This window comes from Cetorhinus maximus, chromosome 11 (genome assembly GCF_964194155.1).
Source record: "Cetorhinus maximus chromosome 11, sCetMax3.hap1.1, whole genome shotgun sequence".
In the NCBI taxonomy this organism is placed as follows: Eukaryota; Metazoa; Chordata; class Chondrichthyes; order Lamniformes; family Cetorhinidae; genus Cetorhinus; species Cetorhinus maximus.
In genome coordinates this window covers 39,757,800-39,775,596 of record NC_135889.1, presented here as the reverse complement: position 1 = coordinate 39,775,596, position 17,797 = coordinate 39,757,800, and the positions used below count along the sequence as shown (strand labels likewise).

At 45.3% G+C, this 17,797-nt stretch overlaps 1 protein-coding gene across 1 annotated transcript in view; it reads right to left on the bottom strand.

The window, feature by feature from the left end:
• The window catches only part of dnah7 (dynein, axonemal, heavy chain 7), a 614,695-nt gene that overhangs the window by 483,998 nt on the left and 112,900 nt on the right, over positions 1-17,797 (bottom strand). The window contains exons 14-15 of the mRNA XM_078551851.1: positions 13,846-13,924; positions 4,628-4,852 (exon numbers count right to left, since the gene is read on the bottom strand). Coding sequence (XP_078407977.1) covers positions 4,628-4,852; positions 13,846-13,924 — 304 coding nt within the window. The remainder of the gene's footprint in view (positions 1-4,627; positions 4,853-13,845; positions 13,925-17,797) is intronic.

The window sequence follows — 17,797 nt, the reverse complement described above, 5'->3', positions numbered from 1 at the left end:
CTGCACTGTGTGATTCTGTGATTCTGTGACAAGTCTAAGAAATTTCTGAGCCACCTGTTTGCCAATAAAATGCCTCAGTGGACTCTTACTGGCTGACAACTCGCATGTGCCCAGATGAGATCTTCTAAAACCCAAACCTTCACTAAGAAAAGGTGGTTGATTCTTTAAACATGTAACTACCTTTTTTTAAGCTTAGAATTCTCTTAAGAAGTGAAATATTGTATATATTTTTAATTCTCAAACCACTGGAGGGCCCTTGGCAACTGTAGCAGAGTAGCTTTTGGTCGTTTCCACTAGTGTTGCCAGCCTTCCAGAATTAAAGATTAACCTCCTGGACATTGCTAAGAGCAAGCAGGAAGGAAGATCATACAGGCCTTCAAGGCATTTTTAATTATCCTTGCAAACTTCTCTTTATTAGTTATAAAAAATATTGGAGATGGGAAAAATGGTTTGACTGGACAGGGTCGTTGGAGGCAGGAGGTCATTTGATGAAACCTCCGGGAAAATGTCTGATCAGAGTTGGCAATCTTACTTTATTGTGTACTGGTGTATCAATGTAGGCGCCACTCATACATCTTTGAAAGCACCAATGTGCCCACACTGTTTATGCAGATGACAGGTTGCCATACCTCAAGACTGGGTTTTGGGCTTTGGCAATTCTGCTGCTAGGATGGACCGAGTGCAACATCAGCCCCAATGTTTTTAATGTGCTCCATAAAAGTATTTTATATCATCTTTGAAACATAATATATACTGATCACATATTTTCTAATGATTGACTGCAGACTTACTGTAATATCAGAATTGTTAAGCCTCCCAAATGAACACTACCATAGATTAATGACATGGGACTAAGTTAACATTAACAAGACAACCAGCACAAGCAAAAAAAATAGAAACCACAAGTGAGTAGAAATCCTCCAAATTAAGTTAAAACAATGGCATGGAATTTGAGTTAAAATAGTAGTGAGGCCATCGCCAATTAATGTTATTATGGAGTAAATCTAATAGTGACTTCTGGATTCTGCATATGCAAGTAAATATGGAAATCCAGAACTTGCTATCTGAATTAACTTGCTCCTTCACAAGCTGCGCAATAGCAATACATTGCAAATAGTCTGAGCATTAAAATCTATGTAGTACAACAACAACTTATATGTATATAGTGCTTTAACATATTGAAATATCCCAAGGCACTTCACAAGAGCATTATAGAACAAAGTATAACGCTGAGCCATATAACATGATATTTGGCCAGATGACCAAAAGCTTGGCGCAGGATTTTGCCCTTGGCAGCGGTGCTCAGCGGGGGCGGTTAGGAAGCCAATGAAGGCCTGTGAAAGAGCACTTCAATCTCCCTGAGGCAGCTCTGTGCCTCAGGGAGATGAAGCATTGTTTAAAAAAAAAATAAAGGGAATAAAAATGTTTCCTAAAAAATGTAAAGGCCGCTTGGCCTTTTCGCCTGTCTGCTAACTGTTAGGTTGGGCGGGCAGCGTAAATTTGAATTTAATTAGCTTCTTAATGGCCTTAATAGGCCTTTCATTTGTCAGCAGGCACACAGCCGACTCCTGCACGCACCCGCCGAACGAACGGAATATCGCAACACTGCGCAAAGACGTCGGGACGCTCACCCAATGTCATCTCGCATCATTTTACACTTGGAAGTGTCAGGCGCACGCCCGTATGCCGAGCATAATATTCTGCCCTTGGTCAAACAGGTAGGTTTTAAGGACTGTCTCAAAGGAGGAAAAACAAGATCATAAGGCAGAGGTTTAGGTAGGGTATTCCAAAGCTTTGAGTCTAGGCAACTGAAGACATGGCCATCAATTGTGGAACGATTAAAATTGGAGATGCGCATGGTGGCTAAAATTAGAAGAACGTGGATAATCGGAGGGTGGTGTGGCTGGTGGAGATTATAGAGATAGGAAGGGGTGAGCCCGTGGAGAGAATTGAAAACAAGGATGAGAATTTTAAAATCAAGACCTTGTTTAATCAGAAACTAATCTAGATCAGCGAGCACAGGGGTGATAGGGAATGGGACTTAGTGTGAGTTAAGGCACAGGCAGCAGAATTTTGGATTTCCTCAAGTTTACACTGTGTAAAAAGTGGGAAATGAATCAGAAGTGCATTGGAATAATGAAGGTATGAATGAGGGTTGCAGCAGCAGATGAACTGAGACAAGGGCATAGTCGAAGATCAGAATAGGCTGTCCTAGCACGAATCTGAGATCTGAAGCTCACCTCGGGATCAAATGTGACACCATGGTTGTTAACAGGCTGGCTTAATCTCAGACTGTTGCTGTGAATAGGGATGAGGTCAGTAGCTAGGGAACTGAGTTTGTAGTGGGGTCTTTTATATTTAATTGGAGGAAATTTCTGCTCATCCAGTACTGAACGTTGGATAAGCCATCTGATAATGCAGCACCAGTAAAGGAGTTGAAAGAGGTGGCAGTGAGGTAGAGCCAATTGTTGTCAACATTCATGTGAAAACTAACACTGTGCTTTCGTACGATCTCGCCAAGGCACAGCACATAGATGAGAAATAGGAGGGAGCCAAGAATAAATCCTTGCTGGACATCAGAGATAACAGTGTGGGAGCAGGAAGAGATGCCATTGCAAATGATTCTCTGGCTACAAATAGATAGATGAGAATGGAATCAGGCAAGAGCAGTCCCACCCAGCTTGACGACAGTGGAGAGGCATTGGAGTGCATGGCGTTGTCAGCTGTGTCAAACGCTACAGACAGATCAAGAAGGATGAGGAGGGAAAGTTTACCTTTGTCACAGTCACAAAGGATGTTATTTGGGACTTTGGTAAGAGCTGTTTTGGTAATGTGGCAGGAATTCAAACATGAAGCCCCAGGATAGATGGGAATGGATTTGGGAGGCGACAACAAGTTCAAGCACTTTGGAGAAGAAAAGGAGGTTGGAAATGGGATGATAGTTTGCAAGGATGATGTGATCAAGGATTGGTGTTTTGAGGAGAGGAGTGGTGGTAGCAGATATAAGGGCATAAAGTTGCAGCAGTTACCTTCAGGATTTAATTTGTGTTGGATTTCTTTTTTAAGTTTAATTTTTTTAACATTTTCTTTTCTGTCTCTTTTAACTTTCTCTCTGAGTCCCATATTTCTTTAGTTCTCTTTATTTTGCTTTCTGTACATAATTTAAATCTAATTATACTCCGTGGTTTTGACTCTGAATATCTTATTGAAAATTCTTCTTTCTGATTAGGCCCCATCTAGAGTATTGCATCGAGTTCTGATCACCATGCTTTAGGAAGGATGCGAGGATCCTTGAGAGGGTGCAGAAGAGATTTACCAGAATGGTTCCAGGGATGGAAGTTCTTAGTTACAAGGTTAGGTTGAAAAAGCTGGGGTTATTCTCTTTGGAGCAACAGAGATTGAGGGGAGATTTGATAGAAGAAAATAAGATAGAAGTATACAGGTTTGGATATGGTAAACAAGGAAAAGCTGTTCCCATTAGTGGAACAGTCAAAAACCAGAGGACGCCGATTTAAGGTGATTGGCAATATAGCCAACAGCAAAATGAAGAATAACTTTTTTACACAGCATGTGGTTAGGATCTGCAATGCACTGCCCGAATGTGTGTTGGAGGCAGATTCAATTGCAGCTAATGAGAAAAAAACTGCTGAGCTACAGGGAAAGGGCAGGGGAGTGGAAGTACCCGGGTTGTTCTTGCAGAGAGCTGGCATGGACACAGAAGGCCAAATAGCCTCCAACAGCACTGAAACCATTCTCTTATTCTATGATTTTATGCTATGGTTATGACACACCATCTGCCCAGCCATGTCTATGTAACCTCATTGATTTATTTGATTAGTTAAGCGTCAGCTGTGGTTCAGTTGGTAGCATGTACACCTGTGAGTCAGAAAGTTGTGGGTTCAAGTCCTAACCCAAGACTTGAGCACAAAGATCTAGACTAACACTCCTGTGCACTGCCAGAGGTGTCTGCTTTTGGATGGGATGTTAAACTGAGGCCCAGCTGTCCTCTCAGATTAGACATGAAAGATCCCTTGGCACTATTTCATAGAAGAGCAAGGGAGGTAACCCCAGTGTTCTAGCCAATATTTATTTCTCAATAAACATTACAAAAACAGATTATCCACTCATTATCACATTGCTGTTTATGGGAGCTTGCTATGCACAAATTGGTTGCTGCATTTCCTACATTACACCAATGATTAAGTTTCAAAAACTCTTCATTGGCTGTAAAGCCTTTGGGATGTTCGGTGGTCGGAAAAAGTGCTATATAAATTCAAGTCTTACGATTTTAATTAGTTACTACCGTTACTGGCTGTAAAACAAAAGAGAAAAAGAAGTAGCACCTCCTTCCTGCTCTGCACTGAATTCCCACTTGCACCAAATTCCTGACTTTAGCACTCTGTTAACAAAGCACTTTACATTTACTCTGTGCTCCACACCTCAAAATCTGGCCACTATGTCTATTTCAACAAAGGCAGGGAGGAGAGAGTTGTTTGAATGCATTCACATTACACGTCTAATGTTAATACAAAGCTTTCCTGTGATGTCAGGTTAGGACCACAACCGTGTCAGTGCAAAGCAAATTGAAGCAAAACCTTATCAATACTGAAATGCTTGAATCTCTCACCCTGAGTCCTTGTTGGTACTGTTCTTCCTTCTCTGCAACCATCCTCTTGTGTTCCTCAAAAATCTCTGCCATTCGTCCAATCCAGTGAAATGTATTATTGTTCAGTCGCATGTCACTAGGGGTAAGTGTAACATAATCCACAAGAAAAGCCAAGCGGTTTTTGGCTTCAACCAGCTTCAGCTCAAGTTCAGCCATGTCCTTCACTTCAACCTGTTTCATGTAGGCCTGCCGAAAGAAACATTGATTTAAAAATAACTGCCACTTGGATCTCCAAAGTGTATAATAACTTTTCTACATTTGAATTAGAACTCACAAATTGCCTAAAATATGAATTTTTTTCTTAAATACTGCGCAGTACAATTTGTTTTCAGCAGTGATTTCAATATCTCCAAATCTGTGGTTATTCTCCTCAAGCAGCATTTCAACAATAGCATGGCCTATAGCAAGTCTATCACTTCTGCATCAGAGACCACAATATATATTACAGGTACAGTGTCTCAAATCCGGCTATCCGAAAACTGGCAATGTCTGAAAATCGGACATCTTTTGAAGCTGCGATGCAAGAATTTTTATTATTATTAGATGAGTGTGGTAACTTACCGGCTTGTTGAGCTAGGTGATGTATTGGCGCAGTGATGCACCGATTAATTATTGGTTTTGCACACCCGAGTGATACAAACCACCTTGACGCAACCCAACCGGCCAGAGCTGCCCAACCCGAACCACCCGGCCCGAAAAACCAGCAAGATCCAAAACCCGGCACGGACTCAGTCCTGATGTTGCCAGTTTTGAGACACTCTACCTGTACCTATTTTTTTTTTAAACACACAATCTATTTTGTGGATTGTAATCAAAACAATCATAAAGCAGCCTTGAATTCTTCCATATTGGCCATTGTATGATAGACAATAGGATCAATTTAATATGGCACCTTTTTACGAAAAACATCAGTTTTCAGAATCATTGTTATCCTACACAAATGCATTTATATTACTCCTGTTATCAACTCATGATGCCATGTTTTGTGTAGTCAACTGGATTACCAAATATAAATTTATCAGTAATAAAAACAGAAAATGCTGGAAAAACTCAGCAGGTTTGGCAGCACCTGTGGAGAGAGAAACAGAGTTAACATTTCGAGTCCGTATGACACTTCTTCAGAGCTAAAGAGAAGTAGCAATATGATGGGTTTCATACTGTTTAAGAGGTGGTGAAGCAGGTGGAGCAAGACAGAGGGTCAGGGATAGGTGGCAGCTAAAGAAGGGTTGGCAAAGATGTCATGGACACAAGACAAAGGGAGTGTTAATGGTAGCGGTAAAGGGAGCTGGATAATCCCACCCTTTGAAATGGACATGAGAAAGTAAACCTCAAAAATTCAAATACACAGCCATTCATACCAAAAAAAAAACCAGAACCTTTGTCCGGAATTTTCTGGCCCTGTTGGTGTCAGGTGTCATGGCGGGCAGGAGGCAATATGGTGAGAAGGCCAAATGTTTTACGCCGTTGCGAAGTCAGTTTGTGATCATCCGTTCCACCCATCAATGGCAGGCCACATTTCCCACCACCGCACGTTAGGAAAGTAATTTTAATACGTTTGCATCTAATTATAAGTCCTGCTTGCCAGAATTATCCCCGCACGTCAAATTTACCGCCCACGTCGACGTGACTTCAGAATGCATGCTTCACAACTGCCTTTAAAAGGTGTGCACCTGGTGACCTGAACTTCGAGGGGAACGCGGAGGTGAGTGCACGCAACCTTGCGCAGCGCTTGTGAGCATCGCCCATAGAACATTAAGGAAAAGGTGCCACACATTTGTGGGGAGCACAGGCAAGTCGCTTTTTCCTGGCTGGCTCCAGTGTGGGTCAGGCTTGGCAGAGGTGGAGGGTGTGGGGTAAGGCAGCACAGACTGAAGGAAATACTTAAGCACATGATGGAAGTCTGGGGGGGCATGCAGCACAGTCTGCAGGAAATACTCAAGTACATGGCAGGGGGTGGGGGGTGTGAGGGAAGCGGCCACACAAAGCCTGGAAAAGCTTGTCGAAAGTAAGCATTCTTCTGCAGCTTGGTTGACATGCTTGGAGTCGGACCTCTGGAGCTTTTTTTGCCCCCTCAACAACACAAAAGCATGAAAGTGCCACCAAATGCTCTAAAGCTTTTCACCCCTCAGGCGCAGGCTGCAAATTAATGTGCATTTTAGGGGACAGCAGTGCAGTTGGCCGACTGGGCAAGTTGTAGAATTCCCTTGTGAAAGGTGGCCATGGCGCAGTCACTGGTGGAGACGCTCGCAGCCCCTTGCATTTATTATTAAGGTTTGGACCAGTACCCATTATGGTTCAAGCTAACAGTGCAGCCTTGCAGTGTGTGTTAGGAGAATGCCTGTGCCTAACCTGAGAGCACAGCATGTAGTCCAATGGTCAAAGTTGTCGCTAATTGGTCACTTGGAGTGGGGCGGAGTGGGTGGGGTTTCAGACAGCCAATGAGCGCACTACACACTGGTCATCAAATTGGTGGCCAGCACTCTCCTGCATGCATGAAGGAGCCTTCAGACTTAACCTTAACCAACGTGCTCTTAGTACACATATGTTAACCCACACATCTCTCTCTTTGATCCTGCAGGAAGAGAACATCAGGATCATGGAGCCTGGTGATTTAGCAGTATACCCCATGGCTTACAGGGAGCAGAGAAGAAGAAGAGAGCAGCAAAGGCGCCTGGCACGGCAAAGGGAGGAGCACCTCCCTCAAGATGAAGGGGCGGCAGGGCCTGCTACACACACTGAAGATCCACAGTGAGCCGTCGCTCGTAGTGCCTTGCTAGACCCATGGTCTACACATGGTGCTTGTCATTCCTGCAGATGACCGAGAACGAGTGTCACCAAAGACTGCGCGTGTCCAGGAAACTGGTCAGTCACATATGCCACCTGCTGCAGAATTTGGCATCACAGGGACCAGTGCCAGTGGCTGTGAAAGTGACTGTGGCATGCAATTTTTATGCCAGTGGTTCCTTCCAGGGCTCCACAGGTGACCTGTGCAGGATCTCACAAGACTCCACGCACAAGTGTATCCAGGAGGTCACGGATGCCATCTTTAGGAAGGCAAGGGACTTTGTGCATTTCGCTCGGGATCAGGAAAGCCAGGAAGCAAGGGCACTGGGATTTGCGCAGATCTCTGGTTTACCAGAGGTGCAGGGTGCCATCGACTGCACTCATATGGCGCTTAGATCTTTGTGCCAACAAGCAGTCAACTATGTCAACTCGCTGAATTTTCAGCTGGCGTATGACCACCACAAACACATCCTACAGGTCTGTGCACAATTCCTAAAGCATGTCCACGACTCCCACATTCTTAGCAGGTCTCAGATTCCTGACATTTTCCAGGGTGCAGAGAGGCTGCAGGGTTGGCTCCTCTGAGACAAGGGCTACCCACAGAGGACGTGGCGGATGACGCCCGTGCAGTGGCCTCAGACTGCAGCAGAGCTCATGCCTCAACTCTGACTTTGGTGAAGTAAAATGATAGGTATTTTGAAAATGAGGTTCTGGTGCCTCGACAGGTCCAGTGTAGCACTGTAGTACAGTCCCCAGAGGGTGTAACTTGCGGCGTGCTCCACAGCCTGGCGCTGCATTAGTGGGAGGACCTGGCTGAGGAGGAGATGGAGGAGCTGCACGTATCCTCCGATGAGGAGGATGTCAAAGGGGATGATGATGATGAGGTCCTCGAGGGCAAGGATGCCGATGGTGAGGCCATCACATTGGCCAGGTGAGGCAGGTGTGTTTGGGAGGCCCTCATAGCCACAAGATTCTTGGAGGATGATGATGAGGTGCACTGAGGATAGTCCTGACATCCTTACCTAGCAACTATGAACATTTGACTCCTGTGTGGCTGACGGCAGCGCACATGCCCTCAGTGCTCAGACTCATGTCATGGAGACGCAGTGGAGGTGCCAATAGTTGCTAGATTCCAGAGAGGACAATAACGGCATGCAGTGAGGACACTCCATAGATCTTCACATAGCCTCTGTGAATGTCTGACTCCTGTCTGGCTGAGGACAGCTCACTTGCGCCCTGTGATCAGGGGCATATCATGAAGACACAGATGTGAAACTTTAAATGCACCTGATCCTTTGTCAGCCTTCAGCACCTGACCCCTTCAGGAGCACAGCATCACTAGTCACAGATGCTGAAGAGATTGGTGGCCACCCAACCTCAAAGGTGCTGAGAACACACAGTGAGAATGACGGAACTCCGTGATGCATGCCCACAACATTCTGACAGCAATAACAAGCACCATCGAGGTGCAGGCATCAGTAATGTGTCCAGTGAGTGTGAAGCCATCCATCACTTTGGTCTGAAGGTTACACATTGCACAAGGAAGAGGCTCTGGACTGAGACATCTGCCTTTATCTTGTACAGGAACCAAGGTTTCACATCTGAGTGTCACAAACACTGCTCATCCTAACAAGGAGCCATAGGGCAAGGAGACATTCTTGGGAGTTTATTTACAATAGTGAGCACTATGCAAAAGTGATAAACACTTACCCAGGCTGTGCAACTAGGAGCTGCCTTTTAATTTGTCTCTTGATTTGTTGGTTTAGTTTATTTGTTTTGATTCGAAGGAGTTACATCTTCATAACGTTCCTAACCCTGCCACGACATCTTGGTGCTCCCCCAACATCCACAGCGGAGGTGGAGGCAGCCTGCTGACTGCTATGCCCTATCTGTGATGACCTTGGCAGGCGTCCTCTAGAGGGCTGAGACCTGGAGGGCCCTGGCCTGCTTTCAGGGTCCTGCTCTGTGGCAGTGGCATTCTCCTCAGCCTGTGGAGCTGGAGTTGCTGGGGTCACAGGAACAGGGGATTCAGATGGGCCGGACACTCCCAGATTCACCTGGGTGGATGGTCCCAGGGTGTGCGTCTGATGATCCTCCCTATGGATGCCCCAGGGGTCCTGGCTGACTCCTTGAGGACAAGGGGGAAGCTGGAGTGAGATTGAGCTGCCCAGCACCCCCGTCATGTTGACACTGTTGAAGGCAAACTATGGCATCAATAATGAAGTTCAGCCCACGCAGCAGTGCAGGACCAATGTCCTGACCAAGGTCTCCATGAAGGCCACCATCCTACCAGTGTTGACCTCGGTGCGTTGGCATGCCAACACTATCACCTCAGACTGAAGGTGGATGGACTCCTCCATTGTGCCTTGCAATCTGAGGAGTGCAGCGGACATCCCTTTCTGATGTTCCCCAGCTTTCCTTTGCAGCTCCAGCAATTGAGGTATGACCGAGTCCAGAGGCTCCTCATCTGAATCAGACTCAGTAGATTTCTGGCCTCCAGCTATCCTCCAAGTACCAGGGACCTGGAAAGTCCCTGCTGCTGCCTGCTGTGGATCAGACAGTGAGATGTGCTCACCAGATTGTGGTCCCGAGGCTACTCTTGAGCTAGGTCCTACCGAGCTGTGTGTCTCTGCGCTGGTGGAGGGTGTGGATGAGTGCTGTGATGGGTCTTCAATGAGGGTGCCATCAGATTCTTCTTCCAAGGTGTCCTCGGAGCTTATGTCGAGGACCTGGTTCGTGGACGCCCTCAGCTGCTTCCTAGATGTGCCTGTGAAAGCAAGGAAAAATAATTGGTGCATAGCAGGAGACTGCAGAACAAGAGAACTGACTCATAGCATGATTGTCTGATGGATGTGCACTGCTGGATCATCACATGGTTGAGCACTGCCGACCTCACCATCAGCACAGGAACAATCCAGATCGTCACTGGCCAGCTAGATGACTCTGTTTTCAAAGTCTGTGAGGACTTTGATTTCAGGCATTTTTCCACCAGTCTGCGACCTCTCCCTTTTGGTGTGCCAGCTTGTCCTGCATGAAGACAGATGGAGAGAATGTACACAGGATGCCTGCCAGGACAGATGAGAAGGATGCTAGGCATGTGTGGCTGTTGAGTGATGCCAAAGACACGATGAGGGCATGATCCACAGGGCAGATGAAGGTGTGTGCGAGAGTGAATGGTGATGTCCCTTAAACTGGCAGTGAGTGAGATCCCTGTGGATGTGTGATGGGTTTGTGAGTGTGCGAGTGGAGAGTGATGAGAAGAATGACTTACCCTGGTGGAACAGAGGAGATCATTCATCCTCTTTCAGCACTGGGTGGCTGCCCTCTTTTGCAGGGCTTTGGCGCTGACCACTGCTGCCACCACCTCCCATGCTGGATTGGTGACCTTGCTGATCTTCGCCCAGAGCTGGGGTAGAGGACTTCAGGACGGGCTTCCACTGTGTCCAGTAGGCACCCGAGGGAGGTGTCACTAAATTTGGGGGCAGCCTGTTTCTTCCCTTTGACAGCTATGATTTTACAACAGCTTCTGATCCCTTAGAGAGTGCTAGCTCTGTGCAGGGGCTCCCTTCAAATAGAGCACCCAGATTACTGACAGCCTGAGGTGACGGCAAGGTAGGCAAATCAGAGGCCACCCCACCAGAGATCTAGTGTGTTTCTCAGGAATGCATTATTAATGAGGTGGGACACGCCAGGAATGGGATGATACAGTGCCAAAAGCCACCATTGCGGCGGTGGGTAAAAAGTCCTTTTTCCTGCCCACTACCACATTTTGTGCAAATCTGGGATGATTCCACCCTTTGAAATAAAACTTAAATCTCCTCAAGTGGTCAATCAGTTGTAAAAACAAACAAACATCTATTCAGCAACCACATCAAAGACAGATAATGCTTTAATAACCACTTTATCCATCAGACAGAGTACACAACCTCCTGTTGAGCTAAGTGGTTCACTAACTCAGCCAAGCATTCATTATGGGCTCAGAACACCCCATTGCAGCTCCAAACAATGAAGCCTATTGAAACTGAAATAAAAGATAGCTCAGATTTTTTCTAAGCTACACCAGATGGCCTATGAATCAAAACAGTCCAGGAATAAGTGGCTGCTTTGTTTTCCCTAAGTTAAGACTACAGACCCATTTTCTCCAAAATTTAAAGTACAATGGACATTTAAATCACTTCAGATAATTAAACTAAAATTCCTAAGCACTGTTTTCTTCAGTTTTGAATGTAGAGTAGCACTTTTCCCAATTGAAAAAGCGCTCTAATGTATCTCAACACTTACACAATACTGGTGAATGTCATGGTCAACTTACCTTTTCAACAAAGAGCCCTATGAGCAATAATTGCATAAAAATGCACCTAATTATAAGGCAACATTGAATAATGACATTTGAAGTCGTCAAAAGATTTAACACTTACCTGTCAGAATGTTCCTGGCTCCTCCACAGACTTTCCCAAGGTTCATGAACTCTCTTGCCTGGTGGATTTTCAAAAGATTTCCAAAGCCCACCTGATCCAATTAAAATACTGTGGGACATGAGAAACAAATTTCCCCTAGACCTGTAAATGGTGACCCCGACATCACCAGGCTTGCGTATGGGGTTGCAACCCAAACCTAATCCAAGCCTCTTCCTACCTATGGGAAGTTTGTGTGGGCAAGGTTTTATCAGAGAAATAAAAAAGATTCCAGTATCGAAACCTAACTTTTGAGATTCCCCCATCTATTCCCAACTTTTGTGGGACACAAAAATCTGGCCTCGTATCTCCATTCCTACACTGTTGCACCTACAGCAGGTGGGCTGCAGTGATTCAAGAAGGTGGCTCACCACTACCTTTTTGAAGCAATTAGGTATAGCTAACAAATGCTGGCCTTGCTGGTGATATCCAATCCTATGAAAGAATTTTAAAAAACTCAGCTGCAGGTAGGGACAAGTGAGCAGGCTCCCTCCACCTCCTCGGAGGCCACAATGAGAGCACTATGTAGAAGAGGCCAAGTGCGGAGGCAACCGTGTTGGGCAGAGAACTAAGTCATTCACTGGGCTACGCCTGTCTCTAGCTCTCATAAAGGGATGAGTAGCCATCTCTTCAAGGGATATCTCTTGTTTCCTAGAGTATATCCACAGAGTTTGGGGGATGGAGTGAATGGTTGCAGCAGCATGGACTGCCAGAGGATGAAGGAGCCTTGGAAGCTGCCAGGAAAGCGAGAACACACATTGAGGAAGTTCAGTTGTGGTTGCAGACCAGCTGATCTTTGAGGGAGTGATTGCCCTTCCTGTTGATGAATCTGACTGGCTTGATGGCCACATGGATACCTGCGGTGTGTGACTGCTTGTGAGATGCCGCCACGGTTCCCAGCTGGTTTTTGGAAGGAGCCAGAAGTGAAGACGTTCAAAGCCATAGTGTCTTTGACGGTTATTGGCAGGGCATGGTGAGTAGTGCTGCGAGGAGTGACCTCTTTGGTGATGAGGGCTCAAATGTCTATGTCCATCTCCCTGGAGAGTCACAGTCTCCTTTGGCACTGGTTCTCAGTCATCCTTCTTCGACAGTAGATCCTGTACTGAGGGTATGGTTTTCGTTTCATTCCTGCCTCTCATACCTTCTTCTACCCTCCTGATGCCAGGGCAATGCCCTTCATGTGGAGCATGTTTCTCCTCATCACTACTGGAACCAAAAATCTGAAAGTCATGCACCCATTGGCAGCTGCTGCCTTCCTAATGTTCAAGTGATCCCCAATTGCCTTTGGCAGCCTTGCCCCATCCTCTGATACATACCCGCAATGCCACGAGGGTGACGACCACTTGCACTGCCCAAGCATTTACTGCTGCTCTTCCTGCAACCTAGATCCAATGGCACCTGTGTTCCAATGGCCAAGTCCCTCTCTGCATCGTTCACCATATCATACGGCCTACCTAATTCACCAGGGTGGCCATGACTGGCTCCGTATTATGATCCACCTCCATTCACCTGGCCTTCTCCAGACAATGCACGCAACCCGTGCGCCCCATCAAAATCACCATATGCCATTTAACGAGATCTCAATGAGCTCTTTAGTAATGTTAATTGGCGGTGTTAATGGATTGGGCAGGAAACTCACTGGGGCCGGGAATGGCAGCAGGAAACCATCACATTTGTGGGAGCCAGTATTTTCTTTCCCTGTCTGCCTCAGTTTCCACCCCCGGCAAGACCTGAAAATTCAGTCCACAAAGTGTGATATTAAGGCGACATTGATTAGAGGATGTATCTTATCTGTGTTTTCCGCTACTGTGGATATCATAACAGGTCCAATAATCTTAAAAAAGTGGTCCACTGAAGGTTTTTTTGCGTCATTTCCTAAAAGTGGTTATTTTCATTGGCACTTAATTCTTACACCACCTTATAAGTAAAACAAAAAATTACCCTCAAATCCATTAATGCTTGCGTATTTGCAGGCGTCATCAGGGCTTTCTCTGCTATCTTCTCAAATTCAAGACATAACCTGCCATTAATAAAACAAAACTAATTAATGATCAATTAAAGCACAGGGTGCAGAGAAAGATGATGGAGAAAATGTTCCAAACTGGAGGAAGATAAGCTATAAGATGTGTATGCAGCAGTAAGGGGTAGTTGGAGAAGACATGTGGACTGGTAATGTAGAGAAGGGGATCATGAGGTTTTGGAAAAGGTATCAAAGGGTATGAGGTAATTTGTGGGGTATGCCATTAAAAAGCTGTTTGACAACCACAACGAGGGTTGAAGGATGTGGGATCACTAAGAAAAGGTCATGTTTATAAAAATCCAAGTCACTCAGGTAGGTGAGACAGTGGAGGAAGTGGGGGAGGCAATCAGGTCAGGATCACGTTTGGGGTAGGTGGGGATGTGAGTTGGTCAGGAAAGGCAGGCAATCAGGCTGGAAAGAGTGACTGATCAACCTGAGAGATAACAGTGGCTGGTGGAGTGCTCCCAATCTCCAGGGAAGGCAATCAATCAGTGGTAAAAGGGGAGAGAGCTTTGGCTTTTAATGCGCTTTTAACTAAACTCGGCTCATTGTTCATTATTAAATATAATTATGGCATGTCTCCTTGTTGGTTCTAGGACATGTTGCTACAGAAAACTATCCTGAGCTTACAATGAAATTTGCTGCCTTTCTGAAATGAGCTAGACAGCTCATCCCATCTATATGAGTGTTAAAATCTTCCATAAATCCAAGTTGTCTTCACTACATAGTGGTCTAATATCTGCTTTTATGTTCTGCCACTTCATAGCTACTACCAGAGGCCTATACCCAACTCCCACTATAGTTTTGAGTCCTTTTCTATTCTTAATTCTACCCACCATAAAGTTTTCACTGCCTGCTTACCTGACATTATATCCTCTCTTATCATTGAAGCAAAAGTTCCTCCTTCCCTCCCACCCACCCACAAAAGGCTACTCCTCCCCCTCTACCTGTATACCTAAACCGTATATTCAGTTCAGGTTCCAAAGTGCACCCCCTCATCCTCGCTGCAGAACCTGGGCAATGAGTAAGAAAGGATCAATCAAAACAGGGTTAAGTATGGTGGGACCACTTATGTGCTGAGCCACTTTGGTTACCAATGAAGGCCTATTTAAGAACCCTAGAAATACTCAGCAGATGGGGCTCTGGCAAACAGGTCCTCAATGACAGAACAGGTGGTGGAAGATGTGCCATCTGCAATATCTCAACAACTGTTCGGGTGGACAAAGGTTGCAGCAGAATGAAACTTCCAATCGTCTTGGTTTACTTGCCATTGGATCAAGGTTTTGTTCTGTCAAGACATGAGTAGAAGCTGGTGTGCAATGGTTTCCCCATGCTAAAAGGTGCCAGCACAGGCATCTTTCTTTATGAGTGCATCTCTCAAGCCCTTCGTCAACCAGCAAATGGCAATGGGAGCAGGATTGTACTGTCTGGAAGCTTCTAGTCATGATCTAGCTCGGAGGTGGCAGTTACAAGATGGTCATCTATCACTTGGACAGGACAAGGGTGCCTTTCGGCAGCTGTAATTGTGACAGAGCAGCCCTCTTTAGGACCCACTCTGCTCACCCCTTACTGGAGAGAGGGCTAGAAAAGGTTCCCTAAATACAGACTGCCTCACTTCTCCCAACTGGACAGCCACATCTGGAGGGATCACTTTCTATTGCAGAAACACATAAAAGACAAAGTAGTAAAGTTTGAGGCCTGGAACATCAGGACATTCATGGACACACTCACGAATGAATGCCCAGAACGTCGCACTGCATTTGTCGCCCAAGAACTCCAGTGATATGACATCGACATCACTAGTCTGAGTGAGATCTGATGAGCTGCTGATGGACAATTCAAGGAACACAGTGTTGGATTTGGCATTAAGAATGAACTTGTGAACTGGCTTCATGAGTTCCCTCTTGGAAGAAATAAGTGCCTCATGGCTCTTCGATTCAAACTAGCAAGGACCAATTCACCAACATGACCAATGCATGTGCCCCAACTCTGGACGCCAACAATGAAACCAAGGAAGATTTCGATACCAAACTTAACCAAGTTCTCTGTGAGGTTCCGAAGGAGGACATGCTTATTCTACTCAGAGACTTTGATGCCAAAGTTGGAACAGATTCCAGTCCCTAGAATGGAAATGTTAGCAAGGAAGGAATTGGGAATGTGAACTTTAAAAGCATTCTTCTCCTTACCAAATATGCAGAACATGGGCTTACCATCACCAATACCCTGTTCCGTCAGAAAAACAAGTACAAAGCATCATGGCAATACCCACTGTCCAAGCACTGGCTCCTGATCCATTGTGACATTATCCATGCCCAGAATCGCAAAGGTGTCCACACCTCCAGAGCAATGACAGAGGCTGATGACTGCTAGACCGATCACCAACTGGTATCGTTCAATTATGTCCATTAAACTGGCTCCAAAAAGACGGGTACAACAGAAGAGATATCCACGAAAAATCAAAGTCAAAGCCCTGAAGGATCAAATCAAAAGAGACCAGTTCCAAAACTCCTTATGGAAAAACTTCCAAACTTCGATCAAGAACAGAAGAGCTTCCACAGTGCTTGAATGTTCTTAAGTCCAATATCATCAATGCCTGCAAAGAGACACTTGGATTTTCCGTCAGGGAACACCATGATTGATTTGATGAGAATGATCTGGAAATAAACAAACTGATTAATCATAAGTGCAAGACTTTTTACGGCTGGCTAAATGACCCAACCTCAAAGCAAAAGAATCTGGCTTACTAACAAGTAAAGGCCAAGGTACAAAGATGCACTAGCAACATAAAGAACATGTGGTGGCCAGACAAGGCCAAGGTAATTCAACATCTCACTGGCATGAATGATATGTGTGGTTTCTTCACTACCACAAAGGCCATTTATGGCCCAAGTACTCAAGGGCCAGCTTCTCTGAGGCCTAAGGATGGGGGAGATCTGATCAAGGAAAGTGGATTTGTCAACACCTGTTGGAGAGAGCATTTTTAAGGCCTTTTCAATCAAGAATCAATTGTTGATGAGAGTGTTTTCAACTCCATCCCACAACACTCAGTCATAGATGAGCTTGGAACTCCGCTAATACCTATGGAGTGATGAAAGCCATCACACAAATGAAGAAGAAAGCAACAGGAGGTGCTGGGATCCCCACAGAAATCTTTAAGCATGGAGGAAAGGAACTAACATTACAGCTCAATGTTTTTATCCTACAGATCAGAATGAAGAGGAAGTTCGAAATAATCTTAAGGACACCTTGATTGTGACAATCTTCAAGAAAGGGGACAAAGCCTACTGAGGAAATTACAGAGGCATCTCCCTGCTTTCCATTTCAGGAAAGATCATTACAAGAACCCTTCTGAATTGACTTATTATGCTTGCTGAAGAGCTGCTCCTCGAATCTCAGTGTAGGTTTCGGCCATCAAGAGGCACGGCTGACATGATTTTTACAGCTCGCCAACTACAAGAAAAATGTTGCAATCAACATCAACCTCTCTACATAGCGTTCTTTGACATGGAAAAGGCCTTTGAATTTGTAAATCGTGAGGCACTCTGGAGGACCCTGCTTCGTGATGACATGTGAGCAATAATCCTTAACAATGGACCCATTACAGACTCTTTTGAGGTTAAGAAAGGAATCAAACAAAGTTGTGTCATTGCTTTATTTTTATCTCCTTTGCTGCCATGCTCCATCTGACTAGAGACAAGCTCCCTGCTGGATTTCAGCTTATTTATCGAATGAACTGTAAACTATTTAATCACAGGCAGCTTCAATCAAAAACTAAAATCACCCTGACCTGAATCATTGAGCTCCAACATGCTGATAGTGCAGCAGTAAATGCTGTGTGGGAAATGGATCTCCACAGAATCATTGACATACTTA